The 26,197-nt window shown below is 42.2% G+C and overlaps 1 protein-coding gene across 10 annotated transcripts in view; it reads right to left on the bottom strand.

Annotated features, from left to right (window-relative positions):
• The window catches only part of KCNMA1 (potassium calcium-activated channel subfamily M alpha 1), an 838,033-nt gene that overhangs the window by 101,018 nt on the left and 710,818 nt on the right, over positions 1–26,197 (bottom strand). For 2 of the 10 annotated variants that reach the window (XM_024253359.3, XM_024253360.3), the window contains exon 19: positions 585–671. The exons of the other annotated variants lie outside the window; for them this stretch is intronic. In XM_024253359.3, the coding sequence (XP_024109127.1) occupies positions 585–671 (87 nt within the window). The remainder of the gene's footprint in view (positions 1–584; positions 672–26,197) is intronic. 10 annotated transcript variants of the gene reach the window in all.

Below are 26,197 nucleotides of genomic sequence, written 5' to 3'. Positions count from 1 at the left end.
GCCTGCATAGGATGGACCTGATGCTCAGCTCTAGCCTGGGGCACATTCCCTCTGCCCTGTTTCCCCCATGAGATTTAAGGGGATGATGCCCTTTAAGATTTAAAGGTGAGTTTGTTGGCTGGAGTTAAAAACAGTTCAAAGCAAATAAACTCGGAAACGTAATAAAAGGCAAACAACTCATAAACATGAGTCAACCGCTATCTCCATTATGTTATTAATCACCACATCTGGAGAAACCCACATCTGTACACACTTAGCAGGTCATTAGTAATGTCATATTCACACTGGAGTCACTCAGAATAAGAGTCATGCAAAGTGGTTTGAACACAAAGGCATCTAGCTAACAGGGCTTCCGACTAAAGTCTTGCACAAGCTGCCAGTTTGGGGGTGAGGTCGTTTTAATTATTATTAATCGTTTTTTATGGTTTTCCCTTTTGGTATTTTGCTGCCCAACAAGCTAAGTGCAAGCTGAAATCCACAGTAGTGCATCGCTCTTCTTCAACTGAGCTCAGCATGGTAAAGTAGAATGTTGAGGGGTGCAGGGTAGTTATTAAAAATGGGAATGGGTCCCAGTCTTCCTTCACCTGGCTCGGTCACAAGCCGAGAATTGGGAGTCTCCTTCTTGAACTCAAATGGATCTTTGGAATAGCGTGATCTAGCTGCAACCTTGACTGCCAAACAATAAGGAGAAAAGAAAATGGAAATTAATCCTCAGTGAAATTTCTTTTAGAAAAGTTCCAAACAATTTTAACATTGAATAGCTTTGAATCAAACTGGAAGTTTCTCCCTCACAGCTGAATTGCCATTTTTTTCCCCTTTCTTTTACCCTGATGACTTCCTGCAATTCTTTCTGCTGTCTTATCATCATCTGTATCAGTAGGGATAATACTTCTGAAAATTCAGAAGACAATCTTCTCGGTATAATTTCCAAAAATATACTGAGTTCCGCGTCACCCCACAACATGTACAGACACCGAAAACTCAGTTTAGCAGCAGGATCAGACCCATTCTTTCCTGAAGTCTGCTAAAACAAATTCTACTGAATAATCATTATATTCCGAGTCATCAATCCTTGGTGATAAACTTTTGCTGTCTGTCTTGAACTGCTGGCTTGGTCAGCCCCCTTAGTTGTGGTATCAGTGCCTAACATTAAATGCCGTGAGTTTGCCACTCCTCAGAAAGACAGATCCACGGCATTTCCTTCGGCCGTCAGCGACACCAGTGAAAAAATGGGTGTTTCAAACGTTGTTTTACTAAAATGAAGGGTAGGGAGTGATGGTAAAATTCCTGGAATTTTACAACAGTCGTGTTGCAAAATGTAATTCACCAAGGACAAAACTCCCAAGCTGACCTAAACTCTCTCTGATATGACTGTTTAAGACTTTCACCAGAAAGTTTGCGCAAGTTAACTCTCGAAGTCTTACGGCATGGCCACAAGAGCACAATCTTTGGATTGGAGGATGGAATGGTGCCTGGCTATTTCTCACATGAACCAGACTGGTGAGAGGGTGTGGTTGTTTCCTTAAGCAATGATGGGAAAACAACCACAAAAATAATAATACATGCCAGCTGAACAACCCATACTGTGAATTTGGTAGTATGATTGCTGTAAAGGAGCACTTGACTGCTGTTTCGGGATGAATCCCACGGTGGGGAATGCCATGTGTCCATCAACGAGGTTGAGCTGTTAAGCACAGCTAGGATCAGGTAAGCCAGGCAATGGAGCCAAGTTCTACGCCCAGAGAGTAGTGGGCAGTATCAGGGTGCAGGGGAGTTAAAGTGGGTGATGTCCTTGGAATGAGAGTTTCTTGCCTGACAACCTTGGAATAGCACATATCACCAAGAAGTTTGATAAGCACTGCAGTATTCTTCATAAAAATCAACTATAAATCTATTTTTTGAAAGATCGTGGCTAAAATTTTCTTTTTCTGAGACAAGGTTTTTGTTGCCCAGGCTGGTGAGCAGTGGCATTATCTTAGTTCACTGTGACCTCTGACATCACAGCTAACATTAATCCACAGATTAGGAAAAGAAGAAAGATGCTGCCCCTTAAAAGCAACCCCAACGATCATAATATCTCAAACATATACCCCTCTCTAAAATTAAACAACCACATTATCATGTACATTACTCTGGCAGGATAATTTCACAACTTCTAGCTAGGAAATAGGAAACACATTTACTTGGAAAACCTAATCGGTATCAGTTTTTTAAAAATCTATCGTTACGCAGAATAAGAATTTTTAAAAATGTCTAAGTGACCTGTACTGCCCTACGACAAGCATAGGGAGTGCCCACCCCATGGTAGGCTGCTAGGGCAGGGAAGGGAGGCTTGTTGGAGCTTTTGCATTTCTGGCTTTTGTGGAGCTAATAGGAAAATGGGGAGGGAGACTTTAAGGAACAATAGGTTATGTAGAAGTTAATCACAGGGTATATTTCTGGCTCTATTCACTGCCTAGGAAACCTGAATTGTGTAAGTTTGAGTCCATCAACACAGAGTAATGAAAGAATTCAGCTCCTACATGGGAGAGAGAGAAAAAAATACTATATAAATATATTAACAGAATCCACTGACCTGGAATGCAGTGTTCTCTACAAAATACTGCGGGCCTAATGGATCCTCTAGAATCCAATTGGGTAAATTAGATGTGCCCATGCTACCCATGCCATAGGCCCTCAACCCCAATCTCAAACTATGTTCTGTATGCATCCTGAGAGGAACTCGGCATGTACCAAAGCCCCGCATATCTAGAATCGCAGATCATACATCTTCACTGTAGACTTGACCTGTTAGAATCATTGCCCAACACTCTGCCCTGTTCAGTATTCAGTAGAAAATCCTTTTGGAATTTTCTGGTTGCCTTTAGCCCTTTTCTTTTTCCCTGGAATAGACTCTCTATTACCTCAAGGGCAAAGAAAAGTCTCAAGCAAAAATCACTAGGTATTAGTTTCTTAGAGATGAGACACGGAGATGAACAATGGAATTCTAAGAGGAAATGCACAATTGAAAAGAGAAATTCAAGAACATCCCTGAATTTTTGCTATGGGGTTTGGAGAATGGCAAGGCACTAGGAGATGGGAGATAATTTTTACTTTACATCCTCCGACTGTGAGGAGTGAGGAATGTATAGAAGTCCAATACAAACAGCCCCTCCCAACTTTCCTTTCCTTCTCTCCCTACTCCCTACTCCTGACACCAAAAACCAACTTTTGGCTTTGTGGCAAAAGTTAAACCTGACTCCTTTACGTTGCCCTAGCACTTGCAGTCCATGTTTGTGAGGGACAACTTTTAGAGTAGGGATGAAACCTGCCACATCCTGGGCACCAACAGCTGCTTCCTTCTCATCTTTCTCAAGTTCAGGGGTCAGCAAACTGTAGCCTGCCACCTGTTTTTGTACATCACATGAGCTAAGAGTGTGTTTACATTTTTAAGTCATTGGGGAAAAAAAATCTAAGAATAATAATATTTTGTAACCCACTAAAATGATATGAAATTCGGTGGCTATAAATAAAATTTTATCAGACCATAGCCACAGTTGTTGGTTTACCTGCCATCCCTGGCTGCTTCCATCTCTAACGACAAAGTTGAGGACTTGCCATAGAGACCATATGGGTTGCAAAGACTAAGATATTAACTCGCTGACCTTTGACAGAGAAAGTTTGCTGACCCCCGCAGTAGTTTAATATTCTCACATTTCCCTTGCTTTCCAGTCTCCACAAAGAACAATGTTCTTCCCAACCTGCCAAGACAGCCAAATAACAAAAGAAATACCCGTGGAGCCCACCTGAAGTGCACAGATCTGGGGACGTTGGGAGGAACAGAGGTAGTTTAGTGACTCTACTGTCCCTACCACCCAACCTGCTATTAGCTCTGCTGGTCCGCTCGTGTTTGAGGTCATGAGTCAGGTGAGTTTCACATTTTCCAACTCAAGCTAAGTTAGATTCATCCACCCAGTACTTTGGAAAGCAAGGCGAACCACATCTACCGTGAGCAATTCCTCGAAGCTGTCAGCGTGTGCTGCCAGTCCACCCTGCGAGAGCCCCGTACAAGACAACAGATTAACCATTAGACTAGATATGTTGAAAATATACAGCTTCAACCTTTCCCCGGCTAGCTCAGAGCGATATATAGATGATTATTTCAACCGTCAGCTGCCGCATAGATTTAAACCCCTGCACAATAACTCCTGGATTCATCTGCCCCTTGTCAAACTTGCACAGCTTTAGTTGGAGGATACATGGCGTGGCAGTTTCACTGTGAATCCAGAATGATCCAGACGGCTGCTGTCTCTTTGTTAACAGGAAGCCAAACTGATGAGTTTGTAATGCGTTTCTTATCAAAGGTAGTTTCAGAAAAGAAAATGTGCCCCATCAGTTTGGCTAGAATTTCACATATACTAGATTATGGGCTTAATCAGAATATCTCTGTTATTTTCTTGAGGAAATAGATAATTCCACATCCATTCCATTAAATCACTTTATGCCAATGAATTATGTATTTATGAATTTATAATTATCCTTGATTTTTCTTCCCCTTTTGCAGTCTACTTAATAAAATCATCAGCTGGAGCTTACAAAGCAATAGTGCTTAATAGATACAAGCATGCTAATATATTTTTTAAGTGAATGCTGATCTTTCTGAGCTGTGTGTCTAAAATCATCATTGTGAATAAAAGAATTGTAATTTCCAACCCATACATTTAACAAAGACAAAGTGGACTATAATGGAATTTATGGAGCCTGTAAAGGAACTCTTTTTCTAAGATGGTTTATAATCAAATAGATTTGGATTTACTGTAGGTCAAATCAGGTCCCCCAATGTGTATAAGAAAAAAATGCCTGTAAGATACCAAACACTGCTCCTGGCACCCTGGAAGGGCTCACACCTATGGCTGCAGCTGCTAGTTTCCTGGTGTCCTCATTGTTTCCACCCCTAGTGAATTCAGTACTTAAATGTCAGCTTTGAAATCAATATTTATACTGTCTTCACTTAAAATTATGACATTCTGTTCATCCTGGATTTTTTAAATTTTGATATTTTGAAAATATTTTATTTTGATAGTTTGAAAATATTGCATGAAACTATCATTTATCTTGATTCCTGAGGTTTTGGGTCTCCTCTTAAATTCGGTGCCCAGGGCAAAAGCTTCTCTCGCCTCACCCAATTTCCGGCCCTGAACACCATTTCTCAAAGGTGTTTGAGGTACTGGTTCTGCCACCCCGCAGAAATGGACAAGGCAAATCTAAGACAAGAGTTATTTCTTTTGATCACTTCATGCTGTTTGCATGAGATTGTTAAGGAAGGCTCTTGCAACAGACGCTTCCTCATGGATTTACAAATTGTCAGGCATCCAAAGGAGTGGAGAAAAGATCATGCTGCCTCAGGAATCTGAGATTTGCCACCTGCCCAGAGTGAGAAACAGAAAAGAGAGCTGGGGTCAGGTCTCTTGTGGACTTTATTTCACATCCCACATCAAATTCTCCTGGTTAACCCAATGTTGATTTACATTTCCACTTTGGGGTGAAAGTTTTTATTTGCTTACATATTTTGACACCAATGTTACTTTCTTTCTTTTTCTTTCCCCCCGCCCCCAAACAGCTTCAAATAGCCATGACTGGCAGAAGATGTCAATCACATTTCATTTCCATTTTCACTTTGCTGTTTACATTCTTTAAATTAATGCTTGCCCCAATGATTGTGATATTTAAAGACCAGCCTAGAATCTAATTGTGTATATGTGAAACAGTTTTCTAAACCATAAGATGTTATATAAATACAAACCACTATTATTATTAACATTATTACTATTGGCTCATCTGGAAATACCATATCTTCCATTGAGCCAATGGTGTCAAGAGCCCCCTAGAATTCTAATATATATTCCAGATGGGTGCACTGATACTTTCTTTGAAACTCAGATAAAGGTAAAATGCATGGGTTTTTAGTGCAACCCTGGTGCCCAATGAAGAATGTTCTGCCAGAACACTTTAGAAATACAGTATGCTTTTAACCTTGGGAGGTAAGGACCAGTGTGGACTGTGACTTTACACTAAACACAGCATTTAGTATATTTCTTAAGGGCATAATTACCTTCTATAGATGTTCTTGAACTACAAAATCATTATCTGTATGCTATTATAATTTATCCTCGGACACATCCTGTGCAATATTTTATAATGCTAGTGTATGGCGGGCCCTTTCTGGTCAATGCATTAGAGAACAAGGTGAGGAGTGCAACAGAAGGGCTGGAAGGGGCTTGGGGATGCTCTAGCCTCACCTTCTTTTGCCTCAAAGCTGCACTCATATGCAGACCCTGACCCAGGACCCAGGTCAGCTGACTTCTAATTCAGATCATTTGCTGCCAGAATTCTGCCTGTGAGTGAGAACAGCATGAGGATATGAGCTTCTTGAGTCAGTCCACCTGCCCAAGTCCCAGCTCTGACCCTCTTTAGAGCTCTGATCTCAGACCAGTTACTCCATACCTCGATGTCCTACGATCTACTGTGATCCCTATTGGACCAAGGAGGACACCAAATTTGGGAGATGCTTTGAGATTTTGTGACATAACCAAGGGGCTGCAGGCTGACAGCCTGAGGACCAACTACTGTCCCCAGTGTGCTGAGCTTGGTACCACCCTGCTGATACACAGGATTTCACATGTGGGACAATCTTTAAGTCTGAAGATTGTCCATACAAATATGAATTTCTAACTTCTAATTAAAAATCTTGTAGAGGACTGAGTCTTCATTCCAAAAGGGTGCCATTCTCCTGGGGCAGGAGCTTATCAGCTGCTCAAATGCCCCACTACTGCCTACTGTACCCCCAGATATAGGGCAGACACCCCATGTTTGCATTTCTGGCCCTGGAACCAGTGACACTCAAGTGTACCATCCCCGAAATAAAGATTTTAAGGCATGGGATATCCCTCCACAAATGCCTACTCACATTGAGTGGGTAGAGAGGTAAGAGTTAACCACACAGGCCTTAAAGCCACACTGTTGGGTCTGAACCTAGGTATTTGGCAAATTATCTAACTTCAGTTTTCTCACCAATAAAATGAGAATTAGAGTACCTATCTAATAGGTTGTTGTGAGAATGGACTGAAAATGTGAAAAGCACTTAAAAGAATTCCTGGTGAGCTCTTTCTAAATTCTACCCATGATTATTGCCTTGGCTTTGAAGAGTCAGAGCAATGAGAGTTCTCTGCTGCTGGGTCCTTCTCCACACCAGTCTGCCACCTTTGGACATGGTGTAATTCACATGGGTCCATACTCTCTCTCCTTCCCCAAGCAATTGATCCAGTAACCAACCCTTAGAATGGCGTGAGCATTCCCACCCCCACCTGACCCCTAGCCTTGCATCTCATTTGACTGTCACCTTTGTCCCTTGTTTCATATGGCCCCAATGAAGTGCTCAAGTCAAATAATTAGGTTTTGCCAAATGTCATAAAAACAAGAAAAGCCAGAAAACGTTTAAATGGACCTCAATTGGAGAAGGCTGGAACCATTCAGGGCAAGAACAAATGAAAGACAGATGGGGACAGAGGAACCCCACTGTTTCCTCTAAATTACAGGAAATTCACGCCGTCTGATTGTGAGGGCCTCTTTTCTTTCTCTTGAATTTCTGCTGGGAGGTCATGGGATTGATCGGTGTACGCAGACACGTGGGAGACAGAAGAAGGGGCAGAGGCATGGCGGGGTAGAGAGGCAGTGACTCCTTCACCAGGCCCTCCCACCATGTCTTCCTTTCACCTGACTACTTGACCACCCTTGAAGGGACAGGCTAGGCTGCCTCCTCCAGGGGGCCTTCCCAGATTATTATGACAAGATCAATTCTCTCCTTTCTTTAAAAAATACCCTGGCACTTCTGATCTCATGCCTTGCATTGTTATAATTTGTTTTCAATTCTAATGTGTTCTACTCCCCCAGCTAGGCTTATAAGCTTCCTCTGTTGGAGTTCACATATCACTGAGTCTCTCACAATGCTAGGCCCTGAAAAGTTCCCAATAAATAGCTCCTAACAGCTACAGAGGCGATGTCGCAAAGGGGAGAAGCACAGCTTAGTGATCAGGAGCCCCGGAGTTCTAGGCCTGCCTTGGATCAACTGTGTGGCCTTGGCAAGACACTTCCCTTTCCTGGGGGGATGAGCATTAGTTAAGTATGAGACCCTTCTGGCTCTGATTTGTAATGACTCTGAGTTTAATGTCGGGCATACCTTTTTCTTGTTCTTTTCTTTAAAATCTTTTTAAAGATGCACAATAAGAGAGAACCACAAGCCTAGCCAGAGAAATTAGATAATTGCATCAAATACGAATATATGAACTCACAAGTTACATAAAAGCAACAGTACAAAAGATGTTGCATGAGAATGTCAAGGGAGGGCTATATGAAATGTCTTAGACAATAAGTAAGTCCTAGAGAGAGAATTGTTCAGGAAAAAAAAAAAGAAAGAAAGAAAAAGAAGACAACTTGAAACAAGAATAGGATGAATAGAGAGGTCAGCCTTATTTACCGTATATTCCCAGATGGAGCATAGGGCCTGGCACTCAGGGGCACTTGACCCATGATGCTAAACAGACTAAGGAGTGGCAGTCGAGGGCGGGAAGGGCATGCCAGGTGGAGGACACAGTTGGAACCAAGGCAAGGTGGTTGGAAAATACTAAACTGTATGAACTGTAAGAAAGTCAGTTTGGCTAGAGCAGGAAAATGTATTTGAGGGCACAGTTGGAGGTATGAAGGGCAGATAGTGTAAGCGTTTACATTCCAAATGATAGAATTTGGGCAATATTTGGTAATAATCTGAATCCTCTGGGAAAGTTATTTTTCTTTCGATTTAAATACTGAAGTTCAAAGAGGATAGTGGGTGGGCTTTGCATCTTGGAAAAGTCTATCAGAAACTGCCTAGCTCGCTCAGCCCACTTTCCTTTCCAAGGTAAGAAACACACATTCGTGCATGGAAATAAAGCAGGGAGGCCCTTGGCAATGGTCCAGTTCCATTGAAGGTCTCATTTTTCTTTTTTTTCTGGAGAGCTTATTCAACAGGAAAATAAAGTTATCTAATGTCTCGGAAAGGGGTCCCGTGAAACTCACAAGGCCTATTCCTCACAGCCCAGCCAGGTAAATTTACCCTGATTTCAGGATGGCTATTTCTTGTCTTCAACTACTCCAGCTGATCCCATCCCCTCTACAGAGAAGTGGAAGGAAACCCATCAGGGTTTGACTTTTACATGAAAACTGACTGCAATCCATATTTTCAAAAAATCATTTTCAACAAAGACAGTGCTTTAAAATAGATTCACTGAGAAGAAAATGTTTCCTCAATCCTCTCCTCCTTGATTTTGTTGAATCAATAACACTTCAAGATGTTCTCTGTGAAAATCACATGGGTGAATTAAATAAGAACGTACATTACCTTATCTAGATCCTCAACTTGCAGCCCTTAGCGCAGTATGCCTGAGAAAAGTTTAAAAACTCGAAAGAGAGAAATCCTATTCAAAGAGTAAAATACTGCCTATGCTTCCAAAGTTCTTTATGGCCTGATAGGTAGAAATTTTAATAATGAAGGGCTGGGAATGGTGGCTAACATTTGTAATGCCAGCACTTTGGGAGGCTGAGGCAGGTGGATATCTTGAGGTCAGTTCAAGATCAGCCTGGCCAATATGGCGAAACCCCGTCTCTAAAAATACAAAAATTAGCTGGGCATGGTGGCATATGCCTGTAGTCCCAGCTACCTGGTAGGCTGAGGCAGGAGAATCACTTGAACCTGGGAGGCAGAGGTTGCAGTGAGCCAAGATCGCACAACTGCGCTCCAGCCTGGATGACAGTGAGACACTGTTAAAATAAAAAATTTAAAAAAAAAGGAAGAAAATTTAGTAATGAAGAAAATAAACAAATAAGCGAGTCATCCTGAGACATATTTCAATTCTCCCCTTCTGTAACCTCAATAAATTCATTTTCTCCCATATAAGCTAATGTTTGCACTAAATATTCTGTACAAAGGAATACCGCAGACCATGAAAAAACAGTAAAAAGATAGAGTTGTGTCTTTTTTAAAAAAATGGTTGAAAAATTGGGTATGCGTGGACAAAATAATTTTTAAAAATAGTTTTGCTTGCACATTTGATTTCTCTCCTCATTTATGACGCCCAAGTTGATGAGCTGATCAGCTTTTCTGTGAAAAGTCTTCTTAAAAAACAGAACAAAACATAACAAAAACTCTGATCCTGTTTGTCAAAAGGTAGTTCTGGCCCTGAGAGAAAAGCAATATTCTTTGGATGACTTGGATTCTAGAGTAACTCTTTTATTAGTATTATTATTTACTTTTTTTTTGAGACGGAGTCTTACTCTGTCACCCAGGCTCCCAGGCTGGAATGCAGTGGTGCAATCTTGGCTCACTGCAACCTCTACCTCCCAGGTTCAAGCAACTCTAGTGTCTCAGTCTCCAAAATAGCTGAGATTATAGGCACCTCACTAATGTTTGTATTTTTATTAGAGACGGGGTTTCACCATGTTGGCCAGGCTGGTCTCAAACTCCTTACCTCAAGCGATCTGCCCGCCTCAGCCTCCCAAAGTTCTGGGGTTACAGACGTGAGCCACTGCACCCAGCCTGGATTCTAGAGTAACTCTTGATGAAAGAACATCATACTAAGGTGATTTTTATATAAAACATTAATACAGTATATCAATCAGTCACTTTAATAAAAATGCCCCTCATTATCCTGAGGTGAATAGAAGCCTATGGGATTAATTTGTGTAAATAGATATTAGATTAAAATGGGAACTTGCCACATAACAATAATCAGACAGCATAGGTAATCCAATCTCAGTGCTGAATCCAGTATTGTGTAGTTACCTTTTAAAAACAGTAACATGTATTTAACTGGGACTTGCTTCAAGTAAGCACTGCATCAGGCAAGTTGGATTTCAAATAAACCTTAGCAATTGAGGGGCATTGTCGTACTGGCAGTATATCTCTTCAAACAACAGCAACAACAGTTTTAGATATTTATTTTAGAGAAATAAAGGAGACAATCTGCAAGAGAAAAGGCAGAAAGTGAGGAGGAGGAGAGTACCTAGAAGCCAGGTAGAAGGTTTATTTCTAGAAAAGCAGCGCCACCTCCTGGTGGACCTGCATGTCAGGCTCTTCTGCGGCTTGCAGGCCATCTGTCTTGCAATCTATGCATAAATATACAGCAGTATTTCTCAGCTGCTGTTATACGTAAGAATTTTATTACCAGTAGGAAGATTTCTAACACACTGGTTGCAGTTTAATAATCCTCTATTACCTGAAGTATGGGTTATATAAAAACCTAGAATGTTAATTGTTGACAAACCAATTCTAATATGTAAAGCACTGTAAGTCACCCAGTAAATATACAAATAAATCAAAAGGGATAGCTCTTTTTGCTCTAACAACGTGTTATTAAAAACCGCAACTTAATCACTTACATAAAAATAATGTTCATGCATTTCGATGTACTAAGAAATCAGGAAAATGCATTATAATCTTACTAACAGAGCTTTTCCCTCACTTACAATTTAGAGGAAACTATTTTGCAGAAAATATTTTTCCCTTTCTTTAAAAAATGTACCTAAACCACCATGTCATTTAGGAAATTTGCTCCTATAACAAAACCTAAGTTACAAACAACTAAGATTACATCTATAAAATGTTATATTTTTAAAATAGCAATAGAGAAGTCGTGGAAAATATGTCACTGATACAGTGAGCAGAGAAACACTACCTGTCATTTTTCAGAAAAAGATCACACAAACGCGATAGCAAAGGAACACAATAAAAAGCAGAAACAGGAATGTGATAGGTGACTCTGATTGTATCTGCAAAGGAAACTGTGAAATAAATTAACACCCAAGTACCCAAGAAAGGCACATTGTGGCTTCACTGGAAGTGATCATTATGCAACAGAGAAGGTTGGTGATTTTGTAAGAACAGAAATAAAGTGTAGCCTGTGAAATCTAGTGGTGATAACTAATGACCATACTACTTACAACTCTGATTTGATCTCTATCATAAAAAAATAAAATAAAAAAGTACTGTAAAGAATAGATGTATGCAATAGGGATTGTATTTTTCACTTGAAAGAAATAAACCTCAAATGGGATCAAAGGACCCCAGTAAATGAAAAATGACAGTTCCTATGTTGCCCTGATTTGATCTCAAGCAAAACTACCATGTTGATAACATAGCATGGGATGTGAGGAAGGCAGTGGAGTTCTTGGATTGCTATAAAAAGGAGGCGAGTATGTAGCCCATTCAGCTGATGGGAAGCCCATTCTAATTCCAAAAAGTTATTGAGATTTAATCTCTAACAACAACAACAACAAAAATAACTCATGCGGCAACCAAAAGGGTATCCTTTAAAAACACACATACACAATTTTGTTATTTCCAATACATCCTGTAGAATCTCTTTACATTCAATTCTTCCATCTGTCTAAGCTGGGTAAGGCACATGTGTGAAGAGAACCAAATGTCACAATGCTTGCTTTGAGAACGAAGTGTCTCCAGTTATCCAGACAGGGAGCTTGACTAGGAGGGTCTCAGGCATAGGCCATGGGCATCCCATCTCCCACCTCAGCTGGCTACCACTCACTCTGGAGAGACAGGGTTTCCAGGAGCAATTCTGGACAGATGCAAAGGGTGAATGGGAATCTGGTGGGGTTCAGGGCTGTCAAGATTTGAACTGGGGGCTTACCCTGCCTAGATATAACTCCTAGTGTTAGCTTGTGTATTAGTCCAGTGAGATAAGGTCTAGGCCATTGGCTAGGGTCTGAACCATTAAAGGTGCATGCCCTGCCTTAAGAGCCTTAAATATCCAAATTTATTTGGGATAAATTCAAATCAATGAGGAAACATAGGTGGATGAAAAGAAGCAATGGGTTTGCCATGGCTTCCTACCCTGACTCAAATACCCAATGACATATGGAAGGAGAAAACATCAGCACCCCCAGATCCACTACAGAGCCCACCGTGTGCTGTCAGCAGAAACAATGGAACAAATGTGTTACCTTCAGAAGAAGCAGTGATCAATTTGAGATCAATCTATTCAAGAGTTGTCCAGCAGTCAAAGGAATTGGCTGTTGGCTGTTCAGAAACAAAGGTTCTGTTCAAGAAGGTATAAAGGAACAAGAAGGAAGAAAGGAAGACCTCTAGCTTTGATACTATTTTTTTTTTTTTTTTGCCTCTGGTTCAAGTTCTCATGAAAGACTTTTTCCTTGAGATACGTGCTTAATAAACTATGGAAACATATTCTCAACAGAGTTTACATGTTAATCAGCAATTTATTGAATTCTCACTGTGTGCCTTGGTTACTGTGTGCAATATGCTAAGAATTCAAAGACCAATGAGATGTGGTGTTTGTTGCTGTTTTTGACTTCTACAAAAACCTCAACATAAAAACTGTCTAATGGAGTTTACATGAAATGTTACAGGCTTACAGAAAAGAGTTTCACTTTTTCTAATTTGGGGTCAGAGTGGGCTAGTTAAGAAGGCTTCACAGAGATGGCAGTACTTGAGCTGTACCTTCACAGCAGAGGTTGGCTAACTTTTTCCCTAAAAGGCCAGATAGTAAATATTTTGAGTTTTCTGGGCCATACCCTTTTTGTTACAATTACTCGACTTTGCAGTTGTAGCCTGAATGCAGCCATGGACACTGAGCAAATGAATGGGTGTGACTATGTTACAAGGAAACTTTACTTACTACAATGGATGGTAGGCCAGACTGGGCCCATGGGACAGTGTGCTGACCCCTGCTTTGAAGGATGGGTAAGTTTTAATCTGCTAGAAGCAGACAGGAAAAGAATCACAGTCTCAGGAAAAGGTTCCAGAAATGTGTTAAGTAATGAGAATAAGATGCTTCTAGAGAATTGTTAGATGATGGATGCTTATGTGGAGAATGGAACTAGGGAAACTGGTTGAGACCAAACTGCAAAGGGCTTTGAATGCCATTTTAACAGCAGAAAGTTGGAAATTATCCTCTTAAAAAACAAGGAACCATCAAAAGGTCGCTTTCTTTAAAATGGGATAATATGACAAAGTCTGTGCTTTAGAATACTAATGTTGGTGGTGGTTTGGTGGCAAGAGGAACTAATTGAAAGGTTGAAAGGCAACAATGGCAGACTAGCTGAAGAAGAAATGAGCATGTGAGCTTGGCAGTGCCACTGGCAATGGTGAGAAAAGGTTCGAAATGTAATCTGGAGGCCGAATCAGAGGACTCAGCCATCGGTAGGAGGAAAGAGAGTGGTACAGGGTAAAACTCAGAATTTCAAATGTGCGTATTGATACTCATTCCACTCGTCCCTAGACCTGTCCACACATCAGGTCTGCTGAAAGAAAGGGATAGTGGTAAGGCATGGGTGAAAAACTTGGGCCCAGTCTTGGCCTTGCTCTAAGCACTCACCTAATTAATGACAAAATCAACAGGAAGCAGAGCCCAGCTACTCATAAAGCAAGGTAGGAAAGGTGATGATGTGAAGTCTCAACACCAACCAGACCTCAAAGATATGGCCAGACATGGTGGTGCACACCTGTAGTCCTGGCTACTCGGGAGGCTGAGGTGAGAGGATTGCTCGAACCTAAAAGTTCAAGGCTGCAGTGAGCTATGATCACACAACTGCACTCCAGCCTGGGTGACAGAAGGAGGTCCCATCTCAAAAAACAACAATAACAACAGAAAAAGATGAGTTGAGATCAAGACCATCATCAAAAAAAGAAATTTTGATAGAATTTGAAAGGACAGGAATGTCTTCTTTCCTCATCTGTTCTCCTCTTTTTGTGTTCCAACTTTCCCTCCCTCTCCCAAAAACACATTGAATTTGCTGACGATCTCCAGACCTATTTTAGGGACGGACAAGCCATAAAGAAGGGGTTTCAGGGGGATGAGGAATGATGAGACCTGAAGTCACAGTTTTCTAATGGTCCCAGGACCTAAGGATTCTAACAGCTGGGCTAAATTCTAAGACACACATTTGTTTTCATCCATCAAATCTGTACTATTCCAACTAAGAAGCCTCTTTTGCCTGGAGATGGTGTCCCTGTTTGGCCCTATGTGCTTCCTGCTACACAAGTTCATTCCTGGAGACCTGGCAATAACAAAACAAGGTGTAACAAATATGACGAGGAGGCTCTTTGGGGAGGTCAACAGTTAGCATTCATTGTGGGGGGGTGGGGCCATTTGTAGAGACACTGCATATGAACTGGTCTGGGATAGCTTCAGTAGCTGACAATGTTCTGATTACTAATAACCTCCAAATCACTGAAGCATAGATAATACCAGGACTCCGGGTTGGGGAGAGGGCCTTTTTCTGTGCTTTCTTTGAGGAAAATAAAAGACACCTTGGAAGAAAACAAGCTGACAATAAAGTAGAAACCTGTAAGAATCTTCTGGGCTCTTTCGGTGTGTCCCTTTGCCCCCAGTTCCTGCCCTAGAAGCTGCGAACTCACAGACAGAAGACTAACACTGATATACTATGAGGTTTCTACACACATAATTGTTCCTCACAGGACCTACCACAATGTTGGGTAATAGACATCAGCATTTTAGAAGGATTTATAACAGTAAGGGTTGAAGCAAAAAGGACTTTTAGCTTTTTTCAATCAGAAGAAGGAAGATAATTGGAGTCTCAGAGTTTAAAGGAAACTTAGAAATATGACCTTCCAATTTCTTCATTTTACACGCAAATTTTGCAAGGCCTACTGGATAGTCATGATGGAAACCAATGTTCTGGGGGAGATATAGCTGTCTCTTCGTATTTTTGTTGGCTTATTTCTGTTGGGACAATTATTCCATGACCTAGAAATTAAACAAATTGACTCCATTTAACTTTTATAGTCTGTTATACTAAGCTGTTCAACTCTCAGCCACTATCTGTGGGCTTCTCTGTCTGTAGCTGATATGACCTATTATAAGGCTAGCTTGATGACAGTCAGTCATTTGAAAAGAAAAAAAAAGCACTAGTTATGGTTAAAGTGGCTTATCATTATTATTTCCATCAATACTATGGGAGATGGCAGGCTTCTGATCTAGCAGTCTACTCATCCGCTATGTGATCTTGGTCAAGTTCATCTCTGTTTCTTTGTTAATTTCATATGTTAATGAAGGATGATAATAATAATAATTCAACATATGCCAGGTAATCTTTATATATATTCACTTACTCAATTCTGCAACCACTTTGTGAGATAGGTCCTTATTATCTCCAGTTTATAGATGAGGAAGCTAAAAAATAGTGAAGTTCTGGAACTTACTCAAAGTCACATGGTAGTAGGACATGATGTCTATGCTGGGGATGCCTAGATGAAATGAGATGATGTTGGTGCCTTGAGAAGCGCAAAGACTCAAACACACATAAGACATTACTCTTATTATAGCCAGGAGCATCTACTTGGTGAACATGTCAAAGCATGACTTCACCAGGACTTACTTCCAAAGTTTCCAGAAAATTCACAGATCTCACCCTTGTATCTGCCTGCTCTGACGTTTCCTAGAATTTCAGGCTGTAATTGCCAACAAGATCCCTCAGTTCACTGCACAGTGAGGGGAATGGCTTCAGAATCCCCTAACATACAGAGGAGGAAAGACAGGAGATGTCTGCCTGTTTCCCATCTTCATCTTAATAGAAGATGTTTGTGAAGGAGCAGTGTTTCCAGCAACCAGCCCCTTGCAAATTTCACATTCATGCCTTAACTTCTGGACCCTGTGACATGACCTGAGTCCCTTCCTCCCTGTCTTCATTCCTAGCATAGTTGCAGCTTTTATTTTCACCTAGCATCTCTCTTCTCTGCAGGTCATTGTGCATCCCTTCTCAGTAACATCTGTTTAGGGCTTTGGTTTTGAAGCATCCCTGCTGGATATGTTCTCTCAGTTGGATACATTACAGGCCATATGTGAAAATTTACTCATCTGCACTGAAGAAATGGCCAGATCAGCCTTGACAAAATGCAGAGAGCATTTCAGAACCATTCAAAGGTAAGGGAATGCTTGGTACAGCCTGAGAGAGCTTTGAGAACAATCAGGAAAACTCTTCCTTGGCTTGAGCAGAACAAACAGAATAATGGCTCCTAACAGGAAATAGCTATGAGACATTCAGCTTTTGGATACCTCCACGTGGGAGGAATCATCAGCACATGGGTGCTGCTGTTGGATTCAAGCTGCCTACCTCGAGTCAGAGTCAATTACCCTGACCGCCATAAAAGGACTTGATAGTTGCTCTACATTTGGGCAGGTTGATGTGCCCACCTGCAGATGCTGACACCTCTCTAGCTACAACAGGCCCCTTTCCTCACATGAGCCCTGCCCAATGCATTGGTTTTATGCTGCCTTAACTCACAGCAAAATAATCAGGTTTGCTGAAATTAATAAAACTGAATGAGAATGTCACAAGTCCTTGATTTTCCAGAGCAAATGCTCTATATGTGGTGGTAACCCTGCCTCTCCTCATTGGAAGCATTGGTGGATTTTTGCCTATGTGGTTTTTTCCAGTACTTTGTTTCCAGACCTTCTTTCCCATAATTTATCCTTCACAAAGAATATCAATTGCACCTACCAGTTGATCATTTTCTAGTTCCTTCAGTCATGTCCTTGTTCTTTCTTACTATATTTTTCCCTCTTAATCTTCTTGTACATCCCAGTTTTTTATGTTTACATACATATACTGTATAGTAAGTTGCTGCTTAGAAAGTTTTGGGAAGCTTCATGGATCTAGGGCAATCTGGCTTCTAGCACATCACCAATTCCTTTAAGGGTTGGGAACCCCTTCATTTATTCATTCTTTTACTCATGAAATATTTACTGAACTGGAATCCTTCAGGCCATTTCCTATTCAAGTATTCTTGCCAATATAGGAAGCCCAGCCAAGGATGTCAGCATGCTACATTTTTGACCTTGGAGGGAGGGAAGGCAGCCCCTGGGTCCTTTCTTGACTGAGTGTGATCCAACAGGCTCCAGCCCAGAAAGCTGACACTGGCCAAAATGAAGATCATTTTAATGCAAGCAGTCAGCTCCCTTCCCAGAAGATAGCCCATGCTCTATGGTGTGCAGATGCCCATCTATGCACTGTCGATACAGCTGGTGCAGTGCCAGCTCTAGGGCTGGAGTCTCTCTCACTTCATTTATAAGTCTCTCAGTGCAGTCAATCATCCCTAATGCAGATCTGCCTCAAAGATTCCGCTTTCTATTTGCCTAGGATTTTCTCTGCAGCTCTAGGAACATTTGGTGGGACTCATCTTGCTGTATTGACGGGGCTAGAATGAAAACTTTCAGATATACTAGAAAAGGCTGGGGCAGTTTTTTCTTGCTGTTTCTCTTGAATATGAGAGACTAGCTCCTCCTGAGGATGACCAAATGAGATGGTCAGAGAAGAAAGGCCACTTTTGTTAGTCCTGCTCATCTGAGCTGGACATCAAAAGAATGTCTCCTCAGAATAAAAATCTATGGGCATGTGTAGCAATCTCCCTCCAAAGCAGGCACTATCTAGCTATTTACAGAAAGGCCTTTGCAATTCCCTCTGAGATTTCAAATGCAAGGGTCTGACAATGCTGGATTTAGCTCTGTCCATTTAGATTCCCTTTGGGAAAAAGGTCAGCTGGAGAAGCAGAACCCCTGTAAGCAGATGTGGCGATGGAGGGTCCCCTGACCATCCAGGTAATTCAACAAGCTGGTTTGGGAGAAAGCCCCAGAGAGAGAAGGACAACACACAGCTGGTTGGCTTGGTGCATTTTGCCACATTGCACTTCCAGAAGTTGGCATTCTCAGCATGCACAGCCTACCACCATGAGGGAACCCAGGACTCAAGTGCTTTTCCATGCAGTTTTAATGACCCTCTGAGGTCAATGGTGTACACAAATGCCACAATCACGGATGCTGACATAAGAAAGGACACAGACAAAGGTCTTATGCACAAAGCAGTAAAACCGAAAAGAAAATTGTGCATGATACTTAGAAATGCCACATGACTTCTTTAGGACTCTGTGTGGCAGTACTTCACAGGAAATGTGTTTTGTATTTCCACTTGAGAAGGTTAAGTGGTTGAAAACTACAGTGGATTTTCAGTGAATGGGATGTGAAGCACTTTATTATTTTTTTCCCCCATCGATGTAAGGAGACATGCTGACTTCCTGAGAAAGGAGGAGAAAAGTCTCCTTGCCATAGACAGGGATTTAAAGAATAATTCCCATGAGCTCTAACTGAAGCTACCACCTGCAGCTGGAAGCAAGAGCCTCAGCGCTGGCCAGCTGTCCCCACTGGTGGCTCCCACTTGCTTTGTGTCTGCTGCTCAGCCTGAGCCAATACTTCACATCAGCAGGTGAGAACTGCCTGCCTGTCACCTTCAACACACTCAAGATGTGAGATATATTTGAACTGGGGAGGATGGTGAGGAAGAAGGAAGAAATACTGGTTAGGAAAAGGAAACAAAAGCAGTAGATCCCCAAGGCCAGTGGTAGTGGATGCAGACGAGTGGGTCTCCTAGTCCTGGGTCAGAGGTCAGGAAATCTTCCCCCAGTAAGAAGGAAACTCTAGCGAACCCAGCTAGGAATCACAATGGCTGCCAGGTCAGCTGGGGAGAATTAGGCTCATGGAATTCAACTGCTCCAGAGCCCCTAATTAAACTGTCTTTTAAAGACTGTAACTTCTTGGATTTGCATCCGGGTAATGTGCTTCACCTGCAGGGTCCTGTAGACTATAGATCAAGTCTTCCTTCCGAAGGCTTCTCAGAGCACCTGGACCCTGGCCCTCCCACCACAGGCTCCCCTCTGTCTCCTCCCCGAGACGGGGGCTTCCAGCTCCCCTCTAGTCAGTCCCTTCCTCCCGTGCAGCCACAGCAGCCCTCCCAAAACAAAGCCTCTGTTAGGTCACTTCCCTGATCAAACACCAGTATGATAGTGTCGCATTGTCTAAAGACTTTCTATCATATTACAGACTAAGAACAAAACCCTTGGCCTGGCCCCTGCCAGGAATGGGGCCCCATTTTACCCTTCAAGGGGGTCCACTCCCTGCATGCTAAGTAAGTCTTAAACTCTAGCCAAATTGGGTAGCCAGCTGCTGTGCAGGAGGCCCCCCCCAGGACTCTCTACATTATCTTGAGTTTTCATTACCGGAATCCTCACTTTTTTCTCCTCCCTTGGAGATTAAGTGACTTATCCATCATATTCAACTGCAAGAGTAACTGAGCAACTCAACCGACTCCACACACTGTGGAGCCACAAGACATGTGTTGAAATCCCAGCTCCACCAGTCACTGGCTATGAGACCCTTGGCAAGTCATGAGACTGTAACATGAGGCTATGAGACCCTTGGCCAGACTCACTGGCTATGAGACCCTTGTGCCTTAGTTGCCTCATCTGTAAATGGGGCACATTGCAGATGTCTCAGGTTATAGTTGCCTCAACTGCAAACAACAGTTACCACATAATAAGGGTTAAATTAATTAATATTTGTGGTAATAGGGGGAGTAGTGCCTATAATGCAGCAAATGCTATATAAGTGTTAAATTTAACAACAACAACAACACATACACACATCCTCCCTGTGTACTCAGAGTTGCTTGCACACAGTAAGAGTAGAGACTACACTAAGTCTAGTCGTAACATGAATTCAAGTTAACCAACTAGCCATTTCTTAGTACTGCTGTGTCAACAAGACTCACTCCCTTGGTGATGCAGTATACACAGACTATAGATCTCTTTGGGGAGTGACCCCATGCTCAGATAAGACTAAAACATGACGCTAACCTCAAAAGAGAAACATAATTTTTCAGCAAATGTTGGTAGTATGCCTCCCTCTGTCTCTCCTCACCAATGAGCATGACCTGCTTATAATTTCTACATCCACTCCATTCTGGTTTCTATTTTTGGCTGCTCTGTGCTTGAGGCTTCTAGGCTTCACTGGGTGTCAAAGATCCCAAATGTTAAGATCGTTCTGAAGAGCATGCTGGCAAATGTCCTAAATGTGCTGGGCCAGATGACAAGCATCCATCTTCAATAAAGGAAGTATCCAACTGAAATGATGGGCACCATATGAGAAAGAGAATCCCAAGGCATGACGGAAACCACAGGTGCTGCAGACCCACTGTCCGTTTCTTTCTGGATGGGGAAGGAAGGCAGGATGCAGTGAAGCCTGTGCCACTGCCCCACAAGCCTCTCTCGAGTGACTTCACACCATTATTGGTCTGATACTAATTTGAGACAATGCCCAATCACATCACAACAAATTAGCCACAGACACGTGATAGCAATCAACTCAGGGGGCGAGTCTGAATGCGGGCTGGGGGATTCCCCAGCTCCGTGAGCTGCACGCTCCCACAGATGTTTCTAAAAGTCTCTTCCCAGAGGCCCATTTAGAGAGAAATTAAATGCAACTTCGACTTAATTAACGTTTTAAATGATAATGAATACAATGTAGATTCATAGGAGGCATTTACATTGTGTTGTAAAATTGATAAAAATTTAATAACTCTTTGTTAATAAGTTACGTCTCCCCAGACCCATAAAGCCTAAGGTGCTGCAAACTCCAGACTGGGTCTAATCGAGGCTCCTGGTGCAGGTGGAGGAAGGAGGCAGAGATGGACTTGACATTTGCTCCAAGCCTGCTCTAATTCAAACCTCTGCTTGTTCATCAGTACTTTATTTCATACAGTAAAGGTCAGGATTTGGGCTCAAGGCAGAGCCTTGACAAGAAAGCTCAAGTGGAAGGCAGGCTGGCCCTGGCATCTGTCGCCTGAGATAGTGGAGGAGGATGGAAGATGAGGAGCTAACTGGCCACATCTGCCCTCCACCATGGAGGTAAGAGGAAGCATTCACTGCCTGGTGGTAGAAGCTGTCAGGATGAGTATCCTGACAACCGGCCACTGTCCTGAAATAAAAAAGCAAACATAATTTCTATGTCACCTTGCATAAGGGCCTCTTCTGGGCTTACACGAGGCATGCCAACGTCTTTTCTAGTTTGTCCTTAAAGAGCCGAGTCATTTATTACAGCATGGTGTCCCTGGGAAAAGAGGTGTCCCATGATGGGGTATACACAAAGGACCCTGTCAGCTTCCCTCATTCTGACCTTTCTCCTTCTTGTTTCCCAATCCTGTTTCAAAGAATTTCTTTTGAGAAGTTGGCCGCCTTTTGCCTACTGTTCCTGTCTCCTTTCATCTACCTGCAGTACATCTTCATAGTGTATTCATCTTCAGGAATTCAATCATACTCTTTTTTTTGAAGGTGGTGGAAGCACAACAAGGTCCCCAAATACAAGCCAGTGACTTTACCTGACACTCAACTGAAACAACCAGCTATTTATTCTGGAGAAGAACCCAGCGTGTTGAGAGCTCTTGACAGATGAGCGATGTAAAGGATCCTTCTCAAAGGCAATTTTGCCTGAGCATGATTTCTGCCTTACAATGCTGATTTAAGAAGCTGCCCACTGCACAGAGTGAGCTAAGGCCCACAGTAAGGCATATTTCCAGTCAACCCATGGCTCAGTGTGGCTATCACAAAATCAAGCAAGAGGCAGTGGCTTCTGTAGCCTCGCCTGCTACCAACAAGAGTGTCTTAAGAAGCCCCTTCCAGGCCCATCACTAGGTCTTAGTCACAGGGGATGACCCAATGGCTGCCTAGGCCAATCTGCCACTGTTTTTACTTCCTGCAATGAAGTACAAAGGGTCAAATCAGGACGCATGGGCCAGGGTAACTAAAGAGCCAGTGGAGAACCCAAAGGCTCTGGTAGTGTTTGGTGTGCACACGTGTGATGGATATTGACAGACAGAGAGAGCGAGAACGTGCTCATATCAGCATGGCAAGCATGGGAAGATGGGAGAAAATGGAGACTCAGACGAACAAGCTTTAAAAATAATACATGAAAAACTATGATCACATTGATTCGTGCTTATTATCCTTGGCTCTCCTTTTTCTGTCTTTTTCTCACTGGTAGTGGTGGTGGAAAGAGGGGAGTCATTGATTTTAGGGCCCAGAAGTAAAATAAGCAAATAGAATTTAGGATTGGGGAATTTGAGGAAGTCACCCAAAACTGCACATAAAAGGAATGAGATAATTATAGGCTGTTGATTTTTAAATGTAGCTTATTAAATTAACTCTCCTTTAACAGGCGTTGGAGACTGTCAGGATAGGGTGTGTCCTATTATAGACATTTTCCTAGAGCTGTTTCCACCCACTGCCCTTGTATCTGATTTTATGTACTTCAAAATGCCATTAGTTCACTCAAGTGACTTTAGTTCTATTGACAATGTTAATTCTCTGTCTGTACAAACCAAAGGCTACTGGGATAAGCTGATTTTTGTTTATTATCTGACAAGACTCGAGATTACACTAAACTGATTTTGGTATGTTTCCTTTCAACCTAATCATGTTGGACTTCTCTCAGCTTAACCATCGGAGTTGGATGCCTTCTTATATTATATTTATACCCGAAATAAAATTCATGTATAATTTAAAATTAGCTACAGTAGTTTGCAAAAGGCTGCATGTAATTGTGCAGGTTTAAACAATTAGTAAATTGAAAAGTTGGTGTGAGTAATCACACATGTACTTTAGCTAAAGCTGGTTCCAAGTGCAAGTCTAAAGGTCTGCTTCTCTTCTACCACAGGATTAATTTGTTTGTGCCAGAGTTACTGATGCTTTGTGACCAGAATCATGTCAGGCAGGTCTCAGCAGGTCTGAATCAATATGGTCCTACATTGCCACTGCATCATAATTTTAATTGTTCCTTTCTATTACATTTAGCAATCAGATAGCAGGCAAGACTGAAATAACAAGAATAAACTTCTAAAGACAGAGAAAGGTCCATTTTACAAAATTATAGTGGGAATAAATCGTACTGATTGGAATCTACTTCTACATTTCTGTGCGTGTGTAGGTTGCTAGACATTCATTTTTTACATTTAATAGTACTAGAACACAGCTACTTGTGAAAAAGCCGAGGCCCATACCATCCTGATGTCTTTTGAGAGAGCTGGGACTCTTGCCCAGGACCATCTGAAGTGGAAACAAAACCAAGATGATCATAAAATGACACTCTATGCACTGATTCTAGCCTACCATATTGAACATTTCAGTCTTGCCAGAAATAAAATCCTTTTGTGATGAATCCTTATCAGTCACAATTTGCCTTACTTTTCTGACACCTTTTATTTTGATTTTTATCTTTCCTAAACTAGTCCTTCCCCTCTGAAGGTCTTTTGGTCAACACAGTCTGGCCTTCCATCTCCTCCTGAGTTCAACAGAAGACAACTATCATAATAGCACATGACTCAACCGATCCACAGTAATGGGCCACACCTCCATAGAGGGGTGCACCAAGCAGGCAGCCCTGCTGTTAGAAGGCAGGTTTTCAGAACTGTGTGAGCACTTTTAATATATTACCATTCCTCTGGGAACCAGCTACTTCTCTTCCCACTTCACAAAACACATAATGGGACTTTGTGTTTCAATTTAACATCCCTTGAAAAAGGAAATTTTTCCCCTTACAAGAAAAAAAATAGAGTAAAGAGGGAGACGAAAGGCAAGAGAGAAATGAATTAGGCAGTCTCCAAAGCACACTGGCTCAACTGGGAAACTGCGACCAAAGCAAGCTCCATAATAGTATAATGACCTTTAATGAGTGTCTTGGGAAACAATACAGCCCTAGCATAAAAGACAAAGGGCAAAACTCATCATGGCTCTGCTGACACTAATTCAAAATGATTTTCAGAACAACTAAAGAATGTAAGAGAAGTAATCTGATCCGCCCATCTGACCTCACTTTGATTCAAGGGCCCTTCTCCTGCCATTTCTAATTGTCAAACCCTCTACATTTCACATCTGTTCATATTTAATGAAAAGCCCACTCTCACCACTGCTCTTGAGTCAACTTGCTCTGTCAAATGGGCACCACCCAACTCCACCACCAGCGAGGGATGCCTGGGGATTGCTATTGGAGCACTGCCAGTGGAATTTCATAGAGACAGACATTTTTTTAATTGGAGAAGAAGGGCTTATGCAGGCCTAAGAAGGGGCTCAAATTGGAATGGATTTTTCTAACTTATTATTAATGGTCAAAGGTGAGTGGTCTCACACAGGGATGGATGAAATCTGCTTTTGTTTGATGGAGTGATGACGGCAGGATGACTGATGAAACGGAGAAGGCAAACCGCCCCCTGAGCTGTCAATACCAGTTAAGGCTTCAACACGCAGCCCAAAGCTCCACGTGTTCCCTGGTGGGGGCTGATTTTGGAGGCACGGGAGGGACAACATGCCACTCACAGAATGTTTCTTAGAGAATGGGACAATCCCACCCCAAGATTTTCTTCTCCCTGGTCTCCATCAATGGTTGGATTAAATTGCACAGCTGAGAAATCCCTCTAATTAAGATTTCTCTTGGATATAATGGAAATTACACATACTAGGCACCATGGGGTCTACGTGGGGGACACAGAGTTTGCTGTGATTGGTATTGTTGGCCAGTGCCAAGACATGACCAAGGGGCCCTAGCTCAGAGCCAGAGTGGCTCCTTTCTTTTCTCCACTGAGTCTAGGCTAAGGTTTTAGAGCCTCATGATTATTTGAGAACAGAAGTTGTGCATTAGGCAGAAGAGTAACCCAGGGGGCTTGTGGTTACTTTCACCACCATCAGTCAAAGAGATGTGACCAACTCATGCCACCTCAGGCCCTCCTCTGCTCTTCCTCCCCAGCGCCTATCTTTGAACTTGGTGTCTTGCTGCACATCGTAGACAGACAAGTTCTCTGTGCAGCTGTGCCCTAGCTTATCTCTGTAATAGCATGCAAACTACAGACAACTCTTCAGGGGAAAATAAAGTGATAAGGATTCATATGGTAGCATCTAAGGATTGTAACAGAAATCTTTCCAAGATTTTAGGCCCATGTGGCAGTCCACACTCCCTCTCAATGCAACCTCCATTAGATATTACTTTGAAGTGAATCCTGTCCCTTGGCACTGCTCTGGAGCAGCAGGAAATCGTAAATCAGAGAGCATGACTCTCTGGTCCTAGATCAAAGTTTTCTAAATGCCTCTAATATGGCTCGATGCACAAATCATGCTTTGCACTTGAACTTTGGGCCCAAACATAAGCACTTGGCATGGCACACAGTGAAGTCCTGGTTCCCTGAGCCCTAGAGGCCTCACGGATCCCTGCTACACAGCCGCACTCTGCTGGGACCAGCCTCAACACCAGCACAGGGGAGT

Source organism: Pongo abelii, chromosome 8 (assembly GCF_028885655.2).
Source record: "Pongo abelii isolate AG06213 chromosome 8, NHGRI_mPonAbe1-v2.0_pri, whole genome shotgun sequence".
Lineage (NCBI taxonomy): Eukaryota > Metazoa > Chordata > Mammalia > Primates > Hominidae > Pongo > Pongo abelii.
Note: the sequence above shows the minus strand (reverse complement) of the source record. Positions and strands in the feature narration are given on the sequence as shown.